This window comes from Cyprinus carpio, chromosome B11, assembly GCF_018340385.1.
Source record: "Cyprinus carpio isolate SPL01 chromosome B11, ASM1834038v1, whole genome shotgun sequence".
Taxonomy (NCBI): domain Eukaryota; kingdom Metazoa; phylum Chordata; class Actinopteri; order Cypriniformes; family Cyprinidae; genus Cyprinus; species Cyprinus carpio.
In genome coordinates, this window is record NC_056607.1 from 16,784,752 (window position 1) to 16,802,055 (window position 17,304).

Sequence of the window (17,304 nt, forward strand, 5' to 3'; positions counted from 1 at the left end):
GGAGGGATGTATTAGCACATCTTTCTGAGGGGCGAACTAATGGCTAAGCAGGGTGATGGGGAGATGGCCCGCTAAATGGGATGGTTACATGGGCGGCCCAGGCCTTTAATGGCCGCTCTTCACTTTGAACAGAAAAAAGACAGAGAGAGAGAGAGAGAGAGAGAGAGAGAGAGAGGTGACTGGAGGATAAATTTCATAAAGGTAAGATAAAAGTTAAACTAGGTTAAGTAAAACTTATGATTATGTTGAAGATGAAGTAAATAATGATTAAGAATAATAATTAAAATATCATAAAAGTAACTTTACATGAGTTAACCATGTTATAGAGTTTTTTATTACTATTATTAATTTTATTTGATTAATTACCTCATTTAATTGTAATTAAATTAAATTGTATTATTAGCAGCATCATTACTACTATTATTAATATTAATCATTCTTATTATTACTTAATAAAATGTGAAGGTATAAAGGTGTTTAGATATTTTAAAAAAAGTTACAAATATTATTATTACATTTTTAAAATAAAAAATGTATACTACTTAATTTTTATTAATAATTTATAATGCGTACACTATTAATATATATTAAATATTATTATTACTAATACTATTTTTTTTAAATAAGAGGAAGTTTTGAATTTAATTTATTTTTTATCAGCTTCTGTTTTTTTGCCTTATCAATAAAGTTTGACTTGAAGTGTTATCTTTATATTATGCCTTCATGCATTCGTTGATGTCTGGTATCGGCTCTGCTCACCTCGGGTGGCAAGACAGAGTGTCATGTGGTAAAAGCAGCTGATTGGGCATCAAAGCTTAGGGTCAAAACATACAGGTGGACAAGGAAAGAGGGATGACAGCAGCTGTGGCGAGATCCAGTGGAATGTGGCATGTCGGAGATGGTCAGGAGATGCTGAGCTGATACAGAACCGGCTGTGGACCAGCGGGGCGCATGCTAATCAACCGGTTCAAATTAAACTGTCTGATAAGAGTTACAATGCTACGTGCCCATTGACTGATAACCACAGACTGTGTTGGTGTATGCATACACACAGTAGACAGCCAATTTACTGATTTATGCATAACTGAAATGGGGGATTTTGTCACTTTTTAGTGAAAGTTATAGTACGGAGTGCAAAGGAAATCTCGAATGAGTCAGACTTGAACTTCCTGCTCCCATCTACCAAACACCATTAGGCAGGCCGACGCCACATAACACAATCAAAACAATAAGGAGAGCACATCAGGACACCAAAAAAACAAAGAAAAACTGATCTGGGAATGGCCAGGTCGTAACTTGGCTGTCTGGGTGATGCCAGGCGTCATTAATAACCTCACTGTTATTGGAACTCTACAGAAGGCCGTATCTCTGTTGTACCCGCTGTACCCCTTGGCACGAAGGGTGGATTTATTGTTGTTTGGGTCGTTTTGAACAATGGGCTGTGTCTGTTGCTCTGTTTTTATCTCTGTGAGACTTATAAAAGAAGGACCCTCTTGCCTCATTGCTAGAAGGCAAGCATTGCTGTAGACTGGTAGTTTCCTATGGTATAAAGGACTGTTGAGATGATGCGAGATAAAATATTCACAAAACTATCCAAATAGAGTTTATAATAAAAATGTAAAAAACTGAACTGAAAAGTAAATAAATAAATTAAATATATATTTTATAATAAATTAAATATAACTGAAGAATTATATTTAGTATTTTGTTTAATGGTTTTTTGTTTGGTGTTTTTTTTGGTGAATTTGATAGCTTGGCTTTAGTGGTGCAAAACCATGGGTCAGGGTTAAGCTGGTAAGCAAATTCTTATATTACTAGCCATTTGAAATTAGCAGTGTATTTTGATTTTTATAAGCAATATATGAATCACAAGATTTCCAAGTTTTTCAAATGAATTTCAAAGATGACTTTTTTCATTTAAAAATACATTAAAAACTGCAATATTGTGAAATATGATAAAAATTGTAAGTAACTTTTTTTCTGTTATAATATTTTTTTAAATGTAATTTATTCCAGTGATGGCAAAGCTGAATTTTCAGAAGTCATTACTCCAGTCTTCAGAGTCATATGATCCGTCAGAAATCATTCTAATTTGCTTATTTAATTGAAAGAAATTATTATTAAAAATGGTATGTTGAAAACAGCTGTGCTCCTTAATATTTTTGTGGAAACTGTAATTTCAGGATTATTTGATTAATAGAAAGTTCAAAAGAACAGTGTTTATTTGAAATAGAAATCTTTTGTAATATTATTACTATCACTTATAATCAATTGAATGCATCCTTGCTGATTAAAAGTATAAATTTTACTGAGCCCAAACTTTTCAACGGTAAGGTGTGTAAACCATCAGGTAGTTCCCTGCGGTAGCCAAGCACCTGCCATTGCGATGAATTGGAACGTTAACAAGTAGTACTTCAAGTATTATTGTGCAAAATGTATTGAATTTTTCACTTGATGGGACATTACCTTCCATGTTGCTGTGTTTCTCCTGAAATAGGCAAACATTCGTGTAAACCAGTTATAGATCTCGTTTAGAGTCAGCTGTCGGTCAGGGGCTTCCAGAATGGCCTGGTTGAATAAAGCCAAGAGAGAACGGAAGAGAGAAAGTGAGCAAGTGTCAAGAGGCTGTTATTAGTAAGACATTAACTGATGGACTGTTTCCAGACAGGCAGGCAGTGCATTATGGATAGCGCCACACGTTTCAGCATGACTGACACTGAGCTAAGAGATGCGCATAAATCCTTAGTTACCAGCACACACCTCTGAACTCTGCTCATGAGGAGCACAGAGCGCACAGTCCAGATCTCAACATCATACAGACTTACGTGTCGTATGAGGGAGGCGTAGGTGAATGGAGGCCTGACATCAGCATTTTTGTAGAATTCACAATTCTGTGCAAGTTCTGTAACGGACAGACACAATTATTTCATATCTATTTCAGTGTTGTATGAAGTGATATAAAGAGTAAGTTCAGCTTTTCTAGATTTTATGTGGGGGGATGCTAACCTGAAGCGATAGGGGTGCAGAACTTGTCGGAGTTGCGCCGACGGATGTGCCCGACTCCGTGCAGGCTGGAGGAGCTGATGACGGAGGGTCCCTGCCTCATGGGGGTGATGGGAGTTGCGGCAGAGGTGGGGGGATGAGGCAAGCCCTCAGGAAACCCCTCAGTTTCTCTTTTTGACAGTGACATGGTAGAGGCCAGGTTCAGCTAAATGGGAGGAAACAAAAGTGAAAACGTATTTACAATAAAAACGACCAATCAAAATTAGTTCACAGCATATCATATCACCATTCAAAAGGTTTCAATTTTTTCAAAAGGTGGCGCTCATGCTTATCAAGGCTGCATTTATTTATTTATAGAACCATCGATGCCAATAAAGAACCTTTATTTTTAAGAGTATACACAACATTGAAATTCACTCCAAAAACCTAAATGTTTATTATCCAATTACATTAATGATGGAATTTGTTATAATAATAATAATAATAATAATAATAATATTAATTTATGTATTTATATTTTACAATAATATATCTAATATATAAAACAAATAATTTACTATAAATAATAACATATTTATAATACATAATACTATTAATTATATTTGCAGTGTATTTGTAATTGTCACATTTCATACATTTATAAGCTTTTATACGTGTATGATTCAAGTAAATAAAGAAAAAAAATGCATTAAAACTTGAAAAGTTATGTTTGGGAAGAAGAAAAATTGTATTGCATTCGATATATAAAATGATTATTAATGTTGTTTACTTTTAAGTTGCTTGTATATATTTTTTTTTTAAGTAAAAATACATTTATACACGTATACATAATACCAGAAATAGCATGAAACAATGACAGCGCAAAACACAAATGCCCTTCTCTCTCTATTTGGCACATGTTAAGTCTCAGCGCAGCCTCGATTCTAATTCGCATCATCTTCGTGGTGTACAGTAATCTCCTGCATTGCAATTACCAACCAGGAAATATAATCATCTTCAAATTGTCATTGGTCTCGCGCTGTGAGAAGTGCATCCTGCGATCCTTGCCAGCACATCCATGCCAAAAACAGTTGGCACAGTGACTCCATTATAAGATGATCCCGTTCACCCGGTGAAATTCAAACAAAGCACCCCACAAATCGCATTTCTCAGACACACGCGGGCACGGGCGCACAAACGAGGCTCCTCGGTGACACATTGTCTGCAATTAAAGCCACACAAGAGGAGCAAAACAAAGCGATACATGGTAGGAGGGGGTAAAACAACAATCTGGCAACAAACAACGCTTGTGGTTACCCACCCTCATTGTGGCCCTGCTCTGCCCAATTAGCTTCGGTGGGCACGGAGCGCTAGGAAACAGCTTTCCCCATCGCTCAGGGAGTCTTTTTCAGGGTTGCTTGTTTTGTTCTAATTAAAACCATCATGTGCACGTGTGAGCAGCGAGAGATAGAGCAAGCAAGCGAGGAGGGGCGGGCGAAGCGGGGTTGACGCTAATATGGCGAATTAAACAGCGCCAGCCCTCTTTTCTCTCCATTCTCATTGCCACAGGAGCCAACCTGGCCCATCTCCAGTAATTAGGGGAGCAAAATGGTTTAACAGGTACTTAATTAACGCTGGAGCCGTGCCAGTTTGCTGTGCCAAACACCCAATGATCTTAATAGCGGTCAGTGCCACACACAGGTTTGAGCTTGTGCTAAGCTCCGCCCTAATGTTCACCCTTACCACTTAATGCTAATTCTTTCTCTTGATCACACTCACAATTATCATTCTTTCATTCTCTCTCTCCCTTGTTCTCGCCTAGGTCGCTCGGCCTGGCCCGGTCAACATTTCCCATTACCATCTAACGGCGGCTGATCCATGGAATTTGTCTCCAAACAGGAGACGCGGCCTACTTTCGCCCTCCCATTTATATCCCCTCAAATTAAGACACTCCACTTCTAATTGACAATTAATTTCAACATCTTCGTATTTTAATAAGACTCCTCATCAATCTCAGCATGAAATATTCATTAGATTCCTAATAATTGCACAGGCAGCTGGTGGCTTGAGGGGGAAACGCATTGTGATGGCTGCGTGTGACGCAGCGATGTGGAATATCTAGAAAGTCTAGCCCAAAACACTCACGTTCATTTAAACTGTGGCATAAATACAAGTACAAAAACACTCTTCTAAAGTGGATTGGAGAAAAGCAGGCCAGCTGTAGCTGCTTCAAAGAGAACTCAGTCTATAAGAGTCCATCATCACACTTGAGTTGAAGGTTCTTAATGGCTTGCTTGAAAAAGTGATTTATTACTTTTGTAAAATGCGAGGATACATTGAACAGGTAAATGTATGAATCTGCATTGAGAGACTAAAGAGTTTAGCTGCTCTCCAGGAACACGATCACAGCACAGCACTCCCATGCTTCTCCAAAAGAGAGCGCTCTTTAGTTCCTCACACAACTGATTCATTGATCATACGGTGTGCTGAACAGTTACTTCACATGAAAAACATGAGACACACTATCAAAATACAAGTTAGCAGAGGAAGTAAGAACGAGACAGAAGTTAAGAACTTACAGGTTGGTTAAAAGGCTTTGGCTCTGACGGACGCATGTGCAGGTGGGTCATCATGGCCTGCAGACGCTCACTTTCTTTGGCCAACTAGGGAACACACATATATAAACAAATATTAGAAAAAAGCCATTTTCTTATATAAACCGAATATGTAAAAGTGTTACATATATATATAGTCAAAATATAGTCTCATTTTCCTTAATTTATGTATATTATTTTGTACTATTTTTGTGCCACACTGTTTTCCCTGTACGCAGCTGCTAAAGCTTTGGCAGCATAAGTGCACAATTATTTGTCATGCCAATACAGCACATTAAAAACTAAGTGTCGTCATAGTGTGTGTAGCGCTCTTTTGGGCGCCCCGGAGAGGAGGAGGGAGTGACTCCAGATATTCTCTTGTGAGGATAATTTTGCATTCTGCCTGTTAACTGAGTCAGCTCACAGGGATGTTGACATGCCGTTTCACAGCTCTTGATACCTCCGGGAGAAAACATCTCTCTCACCATCCTTCTCCCTCTTTCTCTCGATTGCTGCGTCTCTTTCAGAGACACTTGCCCTGTAACCACACTCGTCCTCATTTGACATTCCTAACCGCCATTTAGAGGAAGTGTGGAGGCAGGCGGCCCCTCGTAATCAGGGGGCGACACACTGCCTCAGAACGCTCTGAGACTGGCAACATACACTTGAGTGGCACTAAAAGTGCTAGAAAAACAGTCTGTTGCATTTTACTGCTCATAAGAGACTGCAAATTAAAACAAAAATATTCTAAAAATGTGGCATGGAATGCCAAGGTATTATGTATGGTTGCTGGGCATAGGTGATGCTAAGGTTTCTGGGTGGTCAAAATACAAGCCCCACAATATGAAATCAATCTCAGGATGTGATTAGACTGTTGTTGTGTTGAGTCATCCACAGATCTGGGCTGTTTATTCACCCATTAGCTGATATGTGTGTTTAATGAGCTCCATGCTGGTCAGCCTGGAAATAAAAACAGTGGAAAAACTGAGCTGGTATGCTGGGAGAGACAGCAGGTTGGTGAAGGGTGGTTCTGGTCGGTCTGGGTTGGCATTTGGGCGGTGGGGGTAGAGTAGGTGACAGGACGGAGGTAGACGTTAGAGGAAATCCACTTGGACGTGGACTGACTCTCTTGTCACTTCTCATCACACTGCATCGATCTGGACACGTGTTTAAACACGCTTTGTGGGTCACAAAGTGAGCTCGCTGCCCGCGTGCCTGGCAGGGCAGTGTTTTTTGAAACACTCTTTGTTGTGAGGGGTTTATTTTTGGGAATGAGACGAGATGGAGAACATGGAGGGGAGGTGGCATGGAAAGAAAAGGGAAACTGACCAATTAGCAGGTCTGTCTGACCGGCAGTCATGATGGGAAGTTGTTCTGCCACGTAAAGCTGGAGGGTCTGTAGTGGCCATCTCAATGTAAGTCCGTCCACGAGAATTTGAATTTTTTAAGGGATGTTGATTTACATCTCCAAAAGCAGACGAATACTACCGCTGCATGCACAGGTTATTTGACCTGCGTTTTAGTTTGGCGTGTTTGAAAAGGGCGAGCCAGCTCTCCCATAGCTAACACTTTCTTTAATGCAACCAAATGTGACCGACCAATGTCCTGTCAGCGTCCGCCAATCCTAACTGCCACTAGACGCTCTTCTGACAGTCTCTGCGTCCAAACAAATTACTCACAAGGACAATAAAACATCATCCACCACTAAACATTTCAGGGTCATAACTGATTTATGTTTACAATGAAATGCACCCTACATTACTTGTTTGTACATTCTCTTAGATTGAAAATTCCTCCAAATTCTTCCTAAATTTATAATAAAAATTGAAGTTTTCTTTTCTTTTTTTTTTAAACGAAACATTGTGGACTTTTGCACACACTCCAATTATAATCAACAAATCTACACTGCACAATAATAATTTATATACAGCATCTATGTTTTCTGTTTGTTCATGTTTTTTCTGATTGTAATGGGACAGCGATTTAAAAAAAAGGATCATTTTAAACATGAATAAATCTAAAATTAAATCTAAATTCAATTTAATTTATTATTATTCAAATATTCTTTATATATTCAAATATATTTGTTGATTGTGGCAAGTTATGTTCACATTTTTCATTTATTTAAATATTTATTCATTCAAATTATTATTTTAAAATGTAGTTAACAATTTAATTTAATCATAATAATTTTTTTTTCTTCTTTTTTTTAGGGACAGTTAAATGCTAACTGAATGATAACTGATTGACATGCTATCTTTAATTAGCAGTTAATCAGGACAACCGAATTGTAATATCAGTTATTTTTAAAATTAATAATGCTGCCCTATTAAAAAAATAACAAAACCACTCAGCTGATTAGAGAAATGAATGTAATTTGGCCAACATCAGGAGAGTGAAGCAGAGCACGGAGGGTGTCTGTGGTCAAAGGAAGTCTCTAGCACTTCCCATGTCCACCCTTCTCCTTATCAGCTCTCTCATTAGAGATGACACCGTGTATATGCGCGCGACAGGCAGACCGCGCTGCTTGCCGAGAGTCCGCGGTATGAGGGAAGAGAGAGGTGCTGGGAAACTCTCTAATTGGGATCCATCAAAGGCAGATATTCTGGCCTCCTCTCTCGCACCACACTCTTTCTTTTACAAGCTCCAGTGATCTCTATCAACTCATGTGACATGTAATGGGCAGAAAATCATGCCAGCTAGGTGAGAGTTCTGGAAGACCAAGTCTCAGCATCAGGAAACACAAATTCAAGCCTTGATCCTCTAAAGTTGACAATTACTCTACCTGAAACATAATTACAAGTCAAAACGTACTTTGGATAAAGCATCTGGCAAATGCATAAATGTAAATGAAAACACAGGAAAAGAGATAATCAGGCAGCTTGAATACTGTGTTTGCAAGATTTTCAGAGAAATGTTGATTTTGCGTTTGTGCGCGCATCCCACCTGTATCTCCAGCTGTTGAACGACCTGCATCTGGACCCTGCACTGGGCCGTACTGCGATCATCCAGGGCGTGTTCACTGTTCAGGTGCCTGAGAGAGAGAGAGAGAAATGCAAACATGTGATGACATATCCTGATACACAGTCTACTAGATCAATCCGCGACCCTATCTAAACTCCCAGAGGGAGATCTGTAAGCATATTTGGACCATCTGCCACAAAACGTGTCGCTGACCTGCCTGATACAGTGCACACACACACACACACACACACACACACACACACACACACTATACGGCTGTGTCTCAGCCTTTTGGGATTGTCTCACGGTTTGTGCCGCGTATGCTAACGTGTCAACACTACTGTACATGCCCGGGCATCATGTCCTGACAACACACACACTTAAACCCAAATACCGAGGTCACTGAGGCATCAGAGATCCAGTTGCGGCGTCAAACCTTGACTTCACATAAACAAATAACCACATCAAAATACGAGCACAGATAACTGTTTATTTTTCCACTTTGGAGAAGAAACATTTAATGGAATTCTCTTGGGATCACAACGGCCCTCTCAGAGGAAACCCCTAACAATAGTGGATTTCCACTCGAAAACACACTTTTCACTAGGCGTATAAACTCAATTTCCTCTCGCAAGAAAATAAAAACAATATTAGGACATGAAAGATGTGGAAAGAGAGTTTTCCGTTGTGGATTGTGTCACATGAGCGAATGTGACCATGCTGTTTGCTGAAAGTGAAAAAAACAAAAAGAAGTTTTATTGTATTTATTGTCGTTCATTGAAAGAAAAAAAGAAAATAACTTTAGACATGAACGTCTCTCTATATTAGGTCAGAACGAGTGTCCTAATGTCTCTGTTATTCAGTGGAAATGCAGCTGGAGTGGGATATTATTTTGGAAACGGTTTTGTTTTTTTGTCAGAAAGTGCTGTAGGCCATGAACTCTGAGTGGGAGTTGAAAAAGGGGGAAAAAAAACACCTGGATATGACTTCATTTGTTTTACTCATCAAGTGCTGCTTCAGATGGGTGAGCTCTGCCCATAGATATTCAAGTCATGTTTTCTTTATGAAGCAATCCAAAACAACACTCTAAAACACAACAAAACAAACAGATGATGCAGGGCTGAGAACCAAATGAGAAACCAAAAATTGAACAAGAAAAGTAAGAGCTTAAAGTGATTGTGTCAGATAGGACACCAAGATGAACTCTAGGGTCTGCGATCTTGGATCTTTCCTTTACGCCATCTGTCTCATCCTTCACTTTTTATTTACAACTTTCCCACGCTTGCAATCACACAAGTCAACCCCTGCACATACACTGTAAACCCAATTCTATAATCCAATAAACATTCCTATATCAAAACGATGATGTCATTAAGCATTTGAGTGATGATATCATTAATCTCTCCAGGTGTGGACGGGGCCCCTCCCACTTTTTAACAACACACCTGCTGAGGTTTAATGACTCCAAGGTCAAGGGTCGCAAGAGTGTATTATAGAAGATAAGATATCCCTTTCTGGAATAATTATAAAGCAAAATCTTCCTGAGGATTACTTTATATATTTGTCTCAGACTAAAAATATAATCTAGCGATGCACCATATATCATAACTATATTTTTTTTTATCCAAAAGTTATCAGTATTGGCCAATATTATAGATTTAATTTAATCTTATAAAATATTACTAAATTAATATCCATTTTTGATAATGTACATTAGAAATTTTCTGAATAGGGATGTAACGATTAAAGTTCATAAGTGCAGCGATGCTTTGTTTAGATTGTTTGTTTAGGGTGGGATTTAAGGGATACATTATGGTTTTTCTGAATAGGGATGTAACGATTATGTTTACATTATATTCAAATGTTGTTATTTAGCAGACACTTTTATCCAAATCAACTTACAAATGAGGACAATACAAGCAATCAAAACCAACAAAAGAACAATAAAATACTGCTATATTAGTACATTATAAGAGTGTTATATTTAAATTTCACAAAGAAACGTGCAGCATTTTGTCCAAGCAATAATAAAAGGACACATTTAATTTATAATTTGTCTAAAATCATTTTGTAAAAAAAAAAAATTGTAAATCGAATCGAATTGTAAACTCAGAATCGTGAATCGTTACATCCCTAGTTGCGAACATGCCTAAATTCAATAAATTCTGCTTTTATCATTTCATTTTTAAATTCTATAGGCAAAATTTTAATACCAGCCAATTATCAGTTATTAGCCAAAACATGAAAATAATTACCAGTTTATTGAATCAGCTGGAATTTTAATATTTTGCAGTCAATCTCATCCATTCTAATGAGGGAGTTCCTGCATTTTTTAGCACCCTCCTCTCTGGAGTGGGCGGCCCAACGTGTTTAGCTCTCTTCACAAAGGGAGAGAGGCAAACGGAAGTGAGTGTGAGTGGCAGTATCTTAACCTTCGCAATACACAATCATCCTCATGATCCCAGCCTGCTTTATCTCAGTGACACCCGGTGCATGACACGACTGTTTTGAATGTCCGACTGAAGGAAAAGAGGGGTGCACATTCGCTCTCTCATGAGAAATTAAACAAAAACAATGATGTCACCCACTCGACTAATCCAGGCGCAGATAGACATTTTTTCCCTGCAAGCACATGATGATAATAACAAAAACATGATCTCATCTTCCTCTCCCTCTACACCCCCCGTCTCTCTCTCTTTCTGAATAAAGGAACAGACCACAAGTTTTATGGCTCATAATAAACAGTAGCAGCATTTTTCCGAGAGACCCGACAATGAGGCAGTGTTTACTCCCTGCACCCCGACAGGGATTTGAGGAGCATTTACAACGGTCACAGAAAAAAAGTCACAAGCCAGCCCCGACAAAGGGCTTGAGCATTCTAACACATGTCGCCCTGGCATGCCAGAGAAAACTGAACATCATTAAAGAGCTCAGGATGAGAGTGTGTGAAATAAAACGAAAGAGAGAAAGACAGGATGAAGATTAAGAGCGAATGAGTGTTTTAGCATTCTCACACTACTCTAGCTAGAGAGAAAGAGAAAACAAGAGATTTCATCTGGGGATAAAAAGTGTTCTTATTATGTCCAGATGAAACTGAAAAGACATTTTTTCAGTATTTCTTGCACTGAATTCTGTGAAAAGGATTTTAAAAATATATAAAATGGCGTGAAACAGACCTGATAGTACTACACTCTTAGTGGTTCATGTCGTATATGTTTAACTGGAGTGCTTTTTAATAGTTTTTCAATGTAAACATTTGCTAGTCTTGCTGCTTTTTCTTCGTCTTGCGCATAAGTACCACAAGAAACAAAGTAAATTTATAACAAGATCAACTGTTGACATGCAGGCTAGCTCATGATGTTTAATTTCAAAACACTGGACCAATCAAAAGAAGCAGGGGGCGGGGTAAACATCACTAGTGTATTATACAGTAGTAGCAACTGCTAATTATTAGCTCTCAAAAGAGGTGCTTAGCTATGGCCAGGACAACAAAAATATAATTAATATAATATAATATAATATAATATAATATAATATAATATAATATAATATAATATAATATAATATAATATAATATAATATAATATAATATAATATAATATAACCTTAGTCTTGCATGAATGTCTTCTGTACCTTTGACTCACTAAAGGAACAGTACAAATGTATCAAAATTACCATGGATTTTAAAACCACCATGTTCATATTGAAAACTGTGGTATGATGGTCAAAAACATCCATCTAATGCATGTTTAGATAGACCAGCAATTAAAATAGCAGTGCAAAAATAAAAACATTCTGTGTGAACGTCCCCTTTTCGGAAGCTGAAAGCATTTTTAAATTACCCAAACTGAACATGTATGGGGCAAGGGATGTGTAGAGCTTTGTGAATGGCGGGCGTTCGTTCAGCGGGCACCGATTCCATGTGGGCCTCATTTCCTACTATAAGTGGCAGGCAGCCAGATGGGACTATAGAATAGTCAAAAAGAACAGAAGGTGAGAGAGAGTAAGAGAGAGAGAGAGAGTGAGAGAGAGAGAGAGAGAGACTCCTCTCTTCCTGTCTTTAGCAATGACTAAAGTGTTCTGACCAGGCCACGGTGCACGGCACTGACGGCAATATCTGTCACCCCCCCCCTTCTTATCTCGCCCCCCCCCCGCCTCTCTGCTTGCCCTGAGGCTATGTGAAATGAGACACCGCGCAACCAAACAACAGCTTTACTCTTAAAACTTTCCCAGACTCTTCTGCTCTTTGATGTGCGTGTCAGCGACCATCATACACGCTTCCCGCTCCCGCCCGCGTGCACTGAACACGCTCTTCACCCCCGTCACCAGGGACGACCAGAGGAAATTTACATACACATCTTTCCGGCCTGTCAATACAGCGGTCCCCTCGAGGAAGCACAGCTCTGGAGTCAAAAGACGATGTGAGGGCCTAGCATCTCGTCAAAGGAAATAAACATGCAGGGATGTGACCACCACTCATTAATGGACAAGAACACCCGGCTACTGTAACAGACGAAGTTGACCTGCCGGATATCAAAGGAGGTGTTTGAGGGAGAGAAAATAAACAGCAGAGAGAACGTGCGTTGCTAGCCTCGAGTCCACTGGGGCAACGGCAGCGGCAACAGTCTGGCTCGCACCACTGTGACAGGCGGACATGTCAGGACTTTCCACTGTGAAGTCTCATTATTTTAACACACAGAGACAATGGGACTGTTTACATCGCCTTCCCTGTCTGATCTCTTCCTTTCTTTATCTCCCCTGCCCCCCCAGCATCCCTAAAGACCCCAAACTGGCAAACACATGCGTGAAGAAAAAGAGATGGCGAGAAGAAAGAAGATTGGGAAAAGGGAGATAGAGGAGGGGAGGGAGCCTCTTTTTGATGTCTTTGCTTGTATCCAAGAAACAAAAGCTTCTAATTGTAAATTAGCTAATTAAGTAAACCACTAACGAAGCGTGAAAACAATTTGCTTGACCCAGCAGTGGAGCGCTCAGGGATGGAGAAGCAGAATTATGGGAGCGGGGAGCTAATCGGCCTCTGACAGCATTGAAGAGTTGCGGGCAGCTACCTGATCTCTCTCTCTCTCTCTCTCTCTCACTCACACACTCACACACACACACACACACACACACACACACACACACACACACACACACACACACACACACACACACACACACACACACACATTCCTTTCCTCTACAACACAGGACGGGTCAACAGGAAGGGAACAGAACATCTGTCTCTATGGTTACAAGTGGGGCATGTGTGAACTAGATTTCTGTGCAAAAGTATTAAGATGAACCTTTGGGAAAAAGTTTTGTGAAAACCATACAGTTCATTTCTGGAATTTTGCACATTGTCATCATTTGAATTCAGAAATTAACAGACCCAAAAGGAATCAAAGTTAGTGTACCTTTTGTTTAACTTTAATCAACACTTTAGTGTAAAAAAGTTTAAGTAATACTTAAAATTAGCATTAATACTATTAGTACACACACACACACAAAAAAGGTCTACAATACACACTCACATTAGAGAGATCGTTTTCCAGGCTAAAAATCAATGTTGTGCACCTTGAATCTATTAATAAAGAAACACTGTGATGTAAAATGATTTGAAACATTTAGCTGTATACTGTACACTAACATTGACTAACATTTAGCTTGTGTAAAAATAGAGTTTAGGCTCACCAAGGTATTTATTTGATCAAAAATAAAAACATTAATATTGTGAAATATTAAATATATTGTGAAATTAGCATTACTCCAGTCACACGATCCTTCAGAATATGAATGTGCAGATCTGATGCTCAAGAAACACCTCATTATTATTATACATTTTAAAAACATGCTTCTTAACATGTTGTGCTTCTTAATATTTTAGTGTGAACCATTATATATATATATATATATATATATATATAATGGTTTATATATATATATATATATATATATATATATATATATATATATATATATATAGTTATATAGTACTCAACATTTGAAGTGGATCATAAAAGTTCATTAAAATTGTCCTAATAGAACTCATTTTGGTTTTAGGTTTTAGGACAACTATGATGAAAGGTTTTGATCCACTTCAAATGTTGACTACTGTATATATTGCAGCTCTGCAGAGTGCACTCTAGTTTACTCTGATAGTGTTCTATGACTGTGAAATACCTGTCTATCAAGCATTAGCTTGCTTTTTTTTTATATACGAGTACAGTCCCACAGCACTGGCGAATGTCTCACGCTCTCTCCAGCAATAACCTTGCACCCCCCACCTCTCTGTGGAATTCATTCGTCTCTGGTCTGTTCAAACATCACACCTGAACACAGCTGTCAGTCTCCCGGCTTTCTTATTGCCTGTCCTCTCATCCCCACATTTACTTCAGAGCAAGAGGCCTTTAGTTTACAAGTGATCTGCAAGCTCATCGAAAAAAGGATGAATGCACACTGACAGAGGGAAATGCTAACAGCCACAGACTTGTTTTGCGGGACACAGCAGGTAATGATGAATGCTCTGCTGCTCAGCGGGGGGTTTACGCGAGTTACGAGGTTTGACATGAATGTAGCACATTACATGCTCGTGAAGTAGAATTTGATGGACAGCTGTCACTCACTTGATGAACTGGCCCATGTCCTCGCACAGCGCTTCGCAGCCAGGCCACTTGCATTCGCCATGTCCATAGAGCGGGTGAGAGGCTGTGTGTTCCTCGTGAGTCGAGCTGAAAGAGACGAAAAAGATTTGGTTAGTCAAACTATAAATGATTATGTCACTCTGAACTTTGACTCCAGTCTTCAGAGTCACATGATCCTTCAGAAATCATTTTAATAGCTGATTTGTTGCTCAAAAATGTCTTCTTATCAATGTTGAAAACAGTTACGCTGCTTTTTTGGAAACTGTTAAATATATTTTTTTCTTTCAAATCATCTAAACACCTGCTTTCTTAATTAAAACAACCCATTGGGGTCAATATCAATATAATTTTTTTCAGGCAGTCGGCATGGTAGCCATACACACATGCAACCAATACAAAGCAATGAAGCAATGGAAACAGTCTCGAACATTCACCGTCTGGGAAAGCTGATATAGCTTTGAGCCAGTCCTTCAGGAAGCTTTGAACAAATCTAGCTCAAGAGGATCTGGTAAATGTAAAAAAACGACAGCTTTTCCATAATTGTGACTGACAGGCTTCCAATAGTAAGTGCGTATCATTGTATTAGCATTTTGTACTACGACGCAGGTTCGAATGTCCTCAGATGCAGCCAGGAACAACAAGCCGCCATCTAATTACGAACGAACGTGGATGATATTCAGATGTTTCTCGTAATGGTGGGAGCACGGATAAGGTGGCTGCTGATGTGCTGACAGGGCCTGCTGGTGGGGCCTGGGGATAAATGCTACGGTCTTGTTTCGTTTGAGATACAGCCACTGTGTGCTCTGTGGCTGAGAAGTTTGGTTCGGGTCTCTCTGGCCCCGGCTTCTGCAGAGACCCATAACGGATCAGCCTCGAACCCCCGCCAGCAGTCTCATCCAGCAATTTTTCATTTCGGGCCTGGCCAACTGCCACGGGCTAGCATGTAGTTTTTTTTTTTTTGTGAGGGCAGGGACCACAGAATCCTTTGTCATGTGTCTGACTGCTGCTAAGCATGGGCAGGGGGCTAAAGTGGGGGGGGCGGCTTGTGGCGGTTGAAGGTCTGGGGAACTCTTCCCAATTCAACATCAGAGTACTGCTTAATATAAAGCAGCTTGCTAGCAGATGAGGTCCTCCTGATGCGGTGCACACACACTCTCCCTCCTCCTCTTCATCAGATGTGCTGGCAGTGGACGGCCCACGCAATTCAGAAGCTGCTCGAGCGCTAGACATTACAAACTACTGGCAACCACACTGTCCACATGTGCCATGCATTAGCCTCACCGCACAGTTTTTCTTTCCTTTTGAGTTGCATGTATGTGTGTGTTTGTGTGTAAATGTGTTAGGCCAAGTCAGGGAGAACAGTGTTAGAAGAAAACATGATGGAAGGCGCGCTTTTCTTTCTGTTTAGCCACGTCCGTGTAGCATGACAGGGTGGGGTGTGTGTTAGTGCTGCTGGTGTGTGGGGGTTTATTTAGCTGTAGTTTGGAGGCCTCACCGGTGGAAAGATGGCCATATTACATAAAAGATCCACAGAACTGCTATAAAAGTCACACTGCAGCACCATTTAAATGAACTGCAAAAGTTTATTCAAAATTTGATTAAAAACAGAAATGTTGATTAAAAACCTTTTGCTGTTTGGAGTTTTTATTTATATATTTATGCAAACTATACATACATAATATACATAAATAGAGTGTGTCTATGTGTGTATGTATAAAGTGGGGCTGGGACTGTAAATGTTTAACAATTTACTTTTATATAACAACAATAGCAGTCCAAGCTATGTCCTCATTTAGATGGATAGGTAACTCTGTGTACATATACATAAGTGTGTTTGTTACTCACTGGGTGCTCTGCAGGGGAGCGCCTTTGGAATAAGGCGTGAGATGCTCATCACTGGACTCCTTGGTGAAGGAGGAGATCCACTCAAAGAGTCTTGCTTAAGAATGGAAAGAAGGCTTGAGTACCCCACAGTAGGACCACTTCTCTCTCTCTTTCTCTCTCAAACACACACACGGCTGCTCACCTCTCAATGAAATTATCACAGTACACCTTCACCCACTCCACACACACACTCATGCTGAATCGGCACAGGGGCGTCAGTCATGCTGAGGGCATGCTAT

The 17,304-nt window shown here is 39.6% G+C and overlaps 1 protein-coding gene across 2 annotated transcripts in view; it reads right to left on the minus strand.

The window, feature by feature from the left end:
- The window catches only part of LOC109085174 (forkhead box protein P4), a 123,538-nt gene that overhangs the window by 10,163 nt on the left and 96,071 nt on the right, over window positions 1–17,304 (minus strand). For both annotated transcript variants that reach the window (XM_042734257.1, XM_042734256.1), the window contains exons 8-14: window positions 17,027–17,122; window positions 15,164–15,268; window positions 8,523–8,610; window positions 5,562–5,645; window positions 3,007–3,208; window positions 2,826–2,902; window positions 2,467–2,568 (exon numbers count right to left, since the gene is read on the minus strand). In XM_042734257.1, coding sequence (XP_042590191.1) covers window positions 2,467–2,568; window positions 2,826–2,902; window positions 3,007–3,208; window positions 5,562–5,645; window positions 8,523–8,610; window positions 15,164–15,268; window positions 17,027–17,122 — 754 coding nt within the window. The remainder of the gene's footprint in view (window positions 1–2,466; window positions 2,569–2,825; window positions 2,903–3,006; window positions 3,209–5,561; window positions 5,646–8,522; window positions 8,611–15,163; window positions 15,269–17,026; window positions 17,123–17,304) is intronic.